This window comes from Salvelinus sp. IW2-2015, linkage group LG18 (genome assembly GCF_002910315.2).
Source record: "Salvelinus sp. IW2-2015 linkage group LG18, ASM291031v2, whole genome shotgun sequence".
Classification (NCBI taxonomy): domain Eukaryota; kingdom Metazoa; phylum Chordata; class Actinopteri; order Salmoniformes; family Salmonidae; genus Salvelinus; species Salvelinus sp. IW2-2015.
In genome coordinates this window covers 5,615,167-5,623,014 of record NC_036858.1, presented here as the reverse complement: position 1 = coordinate 5,623,014, position 7,848 = coordinate 5,615,167, and the positions used below count along the sequence as shown (strand labels likewise).

General features: G+C 39.6%; 1 protein-coding gene across 1 annotated transcript in view; it reads right to left on the bottom strand.

Moving 5' to 3' along the window:
* LOC111977375 (probable E3 ubiquitin-protein ligase HECTD2) overlaps window positions 1-7,848 on the bottom strand; it is a 45,521-nt gene that overhangs the window by 25,069 nt on the left and 12,604 nt on the right. Inside the window, exons 5-12 of the mRNA XM_024006763.3 lie at window positions 6,531-6,620; window positions 6,371-6,435; window positions 6,160-6,208; window positions 4,801-4,910; window positions 4,381-4,529; window positions 1,676-1,799; window positions 1,271-1,367; window positions 513-620 (exon numbers count right to left, since the gene is read on the bottom strand). Of these exons, the coding sequence (XP_023862531.1) occupies window positions 513-620; window positions 1,271-1,367; window positions 1,676-1,799; window positions 4,381-4,529; window positions 4,801-4,910; window positions 6,160-6,208; window positions 6,371-6,435; window positions 6,531-6,620 (792 nt within the window). The remainder of the gene's footprint in view (window positions 1-512; window positions 621-1,270; window positions 1,368-1,675; window positions 1,800-4,380; window positions 4,530-4,800; window positions 4,911-6,159; window positions 6,209-6,370; window positions 6,436-6,530; window positions 6,621-7,848) is intronic.

Below are 7,848 nucleotides of genomic sequence, written 5' to 3'. Positions count from 1 at the left end.
AATGGGCCAAAATTCACCCAACTTATTGTGGGAAGCTTGTGGAAGGATACCCGAAATATTTGATCCAAGTTAAACAATTTAAAGGCAACACTACCAAATACTAATTGAGTGCATGTAAACTTCTGACCCACTGGGAATGTGATGAAAGAAATAAAAGCTGAAATAAATAATTCTCTACTATTATTCTGAAATTTCACATTCTTAAAATAAGTGGTGATCCTAACTGACCTAAGACAGGGGATTTTTACTAGGATTAAATGTCAGGAATTGTGAAAAACTGAGTTTAAATGTATTTGGCTAAGGTGTATGTAAACTTCCGACTTCAACTGTACATACCTTGGATGTTTCAGTTTTGAAATGCACTGCATGGAAAGCAGTGAAATAACTGAATTTATATGAAATGAATTGGCTCTTACATTATTGCATAACAGAAATAGTAATCAAGCCTCTCTTCCAGGGCTGTCTTCTTAAATAATGTTTTTGTGTGTCTGTTAGTTGGGAAATGGTATTACCTCATCCATTGAGTCACTGACCAGCTGCAGCCGTCGGACTTTGATGTTGAGAAAGAGCAAGCTCATGTCCACTCGCTGTCTGCGAGACACTTTGTCCACCAGGCTTTGCTGAAATAAATAACAAGAGCCACTCCTTATGTTGTTACCACAGTACATGATGTTTAAATTGGACCACTGCTGTCTGAGAGGGAGAGCGTATGTTTTCAATCTGATTCAGTGAGATATACACTGTAAATATTGTAAACTTATTGTTCTTGGTTTTTCCTGACTACAAGATGGACTGGGAAAAACTTGAGGACCTATACAGTATACACTCCAACATACATAAATTATTTTTATAAAATTAAACATATACTGTATATACAAAACAATATATATATACAAAATAATATATATATACAATATACAAAATAATATATATATACAATATACAAAATAATATATACAAAATAATATATATATACACAAAATAATATATATATACAAAATAATATATATATACAATATACAAAATAATATATATGTACAAAATAATATATATGTACAAAATAATATATATGTACAAAATAATATATATATACAAAATAATATATATATATGCATTTTCTGTACATTAACACTAGGAAGTCAATATGCCAATATGAAGAATGGTAAGAGTCTGAGAATGTGAAGCATTGTCTGTGCTTTGACAGTGCAATACAATGACACTGTCAAAGATGGATGACAAGGACCCATGTGGGCAGTGACYTCTGTCTCACCCTGGCCATGCTGATCATCTGCTGTTCAGAGTCCTTCTGGATAACGGCCTTCTTCACCACCGTGGACAGAATGAAGGCGAACTGGCAGAATGTAAACCTGGGGACGAGGAGGAACAGGGAGGAACGGGAATATTTGGTTATCATACGGAAATAATATTTTGGTTTCATCAGGGATTGTGTGATTTTGGTGTATGATACTCATTGAAGATAGCTGCTGGATATATTTGATGTTGCAATCTGATATCATAAACAAATAATCGGTTGTGCTAATGCTGAAAGCTGACACAAGAGGGAGCTCCATTTATTTACAGGGAAATWCAGGAACCATAACAGCAAGGGCTGTGAGGAGAATTGAAGAGCACTGGTCAACATAAGCTTTGCTCTGATAATATTGTCCTGTCACACCTGGTAGAGTTTCCCTGAGTCTGCCATATTCGATAGTCTTCCATGAAGTCAGTGTGGTCCAGTGTGGGGTTGTAGAAGTCAACAAAGGGCAGGATAGGAGTGCTAGAAATGATATTTGCTGCATCTACAATGGAGAAAAAAGAGAAACAGTATCGAGTTCTCTTGGAGACTGATATATTCTCATGAACTTTGACACCTCTTCTGACCCTCAAACAACGTCTACTCCAGACACATATGCGTAGGAGAACCAGACAAATATGGGTAGATAACCAGACAAATATGATTAGAAGAACCAGACAAATACGGTTAGGATTAGAGGTCGACCGATTATGATTTTTCAACGCCGATACCGATTATTGGAGGACCAAAAAATGCCGATGCCGATTAATCGGCCKATTTTTAAAATGTATTTGTAATAATGACAATTACAACAATACTGAATGAACACTTATTTTAACTTAATATAATACATCAATAAAAATCAATTTAGCSTCAAATAAATAATGAAACATGTTCAATTTGGTTTAAATAATGCAAAAACAAAGTGTTGGAGAAGGAAGTAAAAGTGCAATATGAGCCATGTAAGAAAGCTAACGTTTAAGTTCCTTGCTCAGAACATGAGAACATATGAAAGCTGATGGTTCCTTTTAACATGAGAYTTCAATATTCCAAGGTAAGAGGTTTTAGGTTGTAGTTAATATAGTATTTATAGGACTATTTCTCTCTATACCATTTGTATTTCCTATACCTTTGACTATTGGATGTTCTTATAGGCACTTTAGTATTGCCAGTGTAACAGTATAGCATCCGTCCCTCTCCTCGCTCCTACCTGGGCTCGAACGAGGAACACATCGGCAACAGCCACCCTCGAAGCAGCGTTTCCCATGCAGAGCAAGGGGAACAACTACTCCAAGTCTCAGAGCGAGTGACGTTTGAAACGCTATTAGCGCCCACCCCGCTAACTAGCTAGCCATTTCACATCGGTTACACCAGCCTAATCTCTGGAGTTGATAGGCTTGAAGTCATAAACAGCGCAATGCTTGAAGCACAAAGAAGAGCTGCTGGCAAAACGCACGAAAGTGCTGTTTGAATGAATGCTTACGAGCCTGCTGCTGCCTACCATCGCTCAGTCAGACTGCTCTATCAAATATCAAATCATAGACTTAATTATAACATAATAACACACAGAAATACGAGCCTTTGGTCATTAATATGGTTGAATCCAGAAACTATCATTTCGAAAACAAACGTTTATTATTATCGCATATACCCTGACTCTGCGTGCAATGACCGCAAGAGAAGTAACACAATTTCACCTGGTTAATATTGCCTGCTAACCTGGATTTCTTTTAGCTAAATATGCAGGTTTAAAAATATATACTTCTGTGTATTGATTTTAAGAAAGGCATTGATGTTTATGGTTAGGTACACGTTGGAGCAACGACAATCCTTTTTCCGCGAATGCGCACCGCATCGATTATATGCAACGCAGGACACGCTAGATAAACTAGTAATATCATCAACCATGTGTAGTTAACTAGTGATTATGATTGATTGATTGTTTTTTATAAGATAAGTTTAATGCTAGCTAGCAACTTACCGTGGCTTCTTACTGCATTCGCGTAACAGGCAGGCTCCTCGTGGAGTGCAATGAGAGGCAGGTGGTTAGAGCGTTGGACTAGTTAACTGTAAGGTTGCAAGATTGAATCCCCGAGCTGACAAGGTAAAAATCTGTCGTTCTGCCCCTGAACAAGGCAGTTAACCCACCGTTCCTAGGCCGTCATTGAAAATAAGAACGTGTTCTTAACTGATTTGCCTAGTTAAATAAAGGTGTAAAAAAAAATACMGATTTCCGATTGTTATGAAAACTTGAAATCGGCCATAATTAATTGGCCATTCCGATTAACCGGTCGACCTCTAGTTAGGATAACCAGACAAATATGGTTAGGATAACCAGACATAAATGGTTAGGATAACCAGACAAAAATGGTTAGGATAACCAGACAAATATGGTTAGAATAACCAGACAAATATGGTTAGAATAACCAGACAAATATGGGTAGAATAACCAGACAAATATGGGTAGAATAACCAGACAAATATGGGTAGAATAACCAGACAAATATGGTAGCACAAAACCAGACAATATGGTAGAAACCAGAACAGAATATTGGGTAGGCGACTCTAACCAGACAAAAAGTATGGTTAGGGCAAAACACCAGACCAATATGGCGGTTAGATAAACGATTCAGAACTACCATGATCATCGTGGTATCAGACAATGAATCACAGCCCAACTATGATCATGCACAGCCGTAGCTAACCACGACCACAATCTTGATGCGGTAGGAGCTAGACCAGGACTAAACAGGTATGGGGTAGGATCAACCATGACAAATATGGGTAGATAACCAGACAAATATGGGTAGATAACCAGACAAATATTGGTAGATAACCAGACAAATATGGTTAGGAGAACCAGACAAATATGGGTAGAKAACCAGACAAATATGGGCAGGAGAACCAAACAAATATGGACAAGAGAATTCAATCTCTGTAGAAAGTGCAGTTTAATCCATTACAAGGGATAGACCGACCCCCCTTTTCCCTAAATCTCCACACCACTACACTAACATCCCCCTGCCCTGACCATTGCCCCAGTCTCATATCTCTGTGGGGGTGGAGATAGAAGACGTCCTACTCACTGAGGAGGGAGAGGACCTTGGTGGCGGAGGGGATCCACCAAGAGCACTTGGCCATGGGGGGCAGCTCCTCAGGCTTGACTGGGAACAGACGGGTGGAGATGAAGAGGTGCAGCCGCTCCACCAGCTGTTTGAACCGCTTCTGGGACAACCTGGGTTAGATAATCATCATCGAGGCATTATCACCRTGGCAAGGAATACATTTTAACTTTCAAAACAGATTGTCTTTGCTTGAAAGCTATGACTGCTCAATTCCTACCAACTGCTACTAAAACAATTTGGAAAACGTCATTTATTTAACTTTCCTGGATAAAGAATAACAACATGGTTTCTTTCTGTGGACTGTGTTTACTTTGTGGATAACAACTACAGCCTGGAAAAGCATGGGACTGCATAAGACAGAGGAACAATTCCGACTCTTACTTCTTAAACCAGTGCATCAGGAAATAGTGGTCTGCTTCCACCAGCACGGCTATTTGCCTCAGTAAGTGTGCATAGATGACATATGTGGCTGGGCTGGTGCACTGAGGGTTCTGCAACAAAGAGAAGCTTTTTCAGCAGTGGCACTGCACTTCAAAAAGGAAATAAAGCTTTACAACAGAAGGCTTCTAATAAAGACTGGCATTACAGAGGAAACCAGACTATTTTACTTCAAACATGACCTCATCCGTTCCCTCGGCAGAGAGAGAGCGGGGAGAGAGAGAGAGCGAGAGAGAAGAAAGAGAGGAGAGGAGAATAATACCACTGGTATTATAAGGGTCTGACTGACATCAACTAAGCCAATCAGACACATTTACCAAGGCTGCTTCCCACATGACACCATATTGCTTATATACTGCACAACTTGATCAGAGGTGCTATGGGCCCTGATCAAATCTAGTACACTACTCTATGGGCCCTGGTCAAATGTAGTACACTACTCTATGGGCCCTGGTCAAATGTAGTACACCATTTAAAAAATAGGGTGTTAATTGTGATACAAACCCTACAATTAATTAATTAATTAATAATTGTCTTGTCCCTTTCAATTTCACAGGATCTGTCAGAGAGCCTATCAACAGCCCAAAGACAAATCACACTAAATGTAGATGAGAGAACTGGAGAGACTCAATGACCACAAAAAGTTGTTGGCAAGAAAGAGATGGAAGACGTACTTTTTAATTTACGGTCCTAGAAACCTCATAAAATGTCTGAAACAATAATTAAACCATGAATGGGATGGAGACAAGAGTCTCCAACCAAAGTCTCAATTTTTAGCAGACAGAAATCATCCCAGTTCAACTCAGCCATTTCCCAGTCTGCCTACCGAGTCTCTGCCAGGCTGTTTGTGTCCATATTTGGCCGGTGCCAAGCCTACCTCTAGTCTGTTGGTCATGTGTAAAGTAAACACTCTGCTCTCATTATATCCAGAGCCTGACTGAGACTGACTGCTTGGGCTATGACTGGAGTCAATGGGCCATGTGGTGAGGGAGCGCATCAAGAGTTTCCTGTGTTTGCCTTTAGACTGAGGGCTGAGGGGGGCATGTGGTGAGGGAGCGCATCAAGAGTTTCCTGTGTTTGCCTTTAGACTGAGGGCTGGGGGGAGGTAATGCGTATATTTGAATGCAGAAACGGCCTCACTTATAATGAGGAAATTGCCGTTATTACTGTTACATAATGAAAGGAGTTTGTTATTTATAGCGTGGAATTAAGGATCAGCGGTCAAAAGAGCACATTAGCCAAATCTGTGTGTCATTAGTACCAGTAGTGTGTACATATGCAGCACGTGATGCATGACGTTACCTGAACTAGAATGAAATACGCTCTCAGGTCATCCTTTGTCCGTCGACTGCTAAACAAAGCAGACAATATGAAGTTAATTTCATTTCTCATCCAGTATGTAACATTTGCATCAATATTCAAGTCACAAAGAATAGAGCTTTACTATGTAGAGAGGAATCCTTTGATTTGAGTGTCAAATAAAAGAGCACTACACTATAAGAATGCCACACACCCCTTCCATTCTCTCAACAAGCTGTTAATGATCCCCTTCAGCACTGCTCTCTGGGCATCAGGAGGCTGTTGGATCAATGTTAGATCAAAGTTAGTGAGAGGTTTTCATTTCAACAACCTAATATAAACATGCCTATTCGTTGCTCTATCATTCTACATACCGTGAGCGATAATGCATCATAGACAGCATTAACGAATTTGGTATTGATTCCTGAGTCTTCAATCGTGTTGAACGGAGGGCTTGCATCTTTCTGGAAAGAGAAATTAAGAGCACATTTAGATTAGGACTAACACATAGGTTAGTGTCACGCCCTGACTTTAGTTATATTTGTTTTCTTTATTATTTGGTTAGGTCAGGGTGTGACAAGGGTGGTTTGCTTAGCTTTTGTATTATCTATGGGTTTTGTCTTGTCTAGGGTTTTTGTTATCTATGGGGATTTTGTATTGTCTAGGGGTATGCAGGTTGATGGTGGCCTGGATGGGTTCCCAATCAGAGACAGCTGTTAATCGTTGTCTCTGATTGGGGAGCCTATTTAGGTTGCCATTTTCCAAGTTTGGTTTTGTGGGTAGTTGTCCTTGTTAGTTGCCTGGATGCACTACGTTGGCCTCACATGTCGGTTTGATATTTATTGTTTTTGTTGCCGATATCGGTAAATAAATAAGTATGTACGCCCAAAACGCTGCGCCTTGGTCCACTCCTTTAAACGGCCGTGACAGTTAGTTTAGTCTACAGTCGTGGCCAAAAGCTTTGAGAATGACACAAATATTAATTCTCACAAAGTCTGCTGCCTCAGTGTCTTTAGATAATTTTGCCAGATGTTACTATGGAATACTGAAGTATAATTACAAGCATTTCATAAGTGTCAAAGGCTTTTATTGACAATTACATGAAGTTGATGCAAAGAGTCAATATTTGCAGTGTTGACCCTTCTTTTCAAGACCTCTGCAATCTGCCCTGGCATGCTGTCAATTAACTTCTGGGCCACATCCTGACTGATGGCAGCCCATTCTTGCATAATCAATGCTTGGAGTTTGTCAGAATATGTGGGTTTTTGTTTGTCCACCTGCCTCTTGAGGATTACAACAATTCCATGTGAATCCAATACCTCTGACATTTAGACTTTCCCACATTAGATTTATGTCATCTATCATTATGAGAAGAGTCAAGCAACCGAACTGACATTATATACCTTAAGTACCACCGCAATGTTCAGATTGAGTCGATTACCACAATATAGTCATTTCCCCCCACCCCTTCTGAGTCCCCAGAAATCTCCTATGTAACCAAGCGTTTCTTATGTCACATCATAGAGTAGAGAGGAAAAAGGTTCACTCCCACTTATAATATTGTCTTATTATTGGTTAATCAGTCTAGTGAAACACACGACTGTGTTTAGTTTTTGTATTGTCTATGGGTTTTTTCTCTCTGGTTTTGTATCTATTGGGATTGTATTGTCTAGGGTAAATGTTGATGCTGAT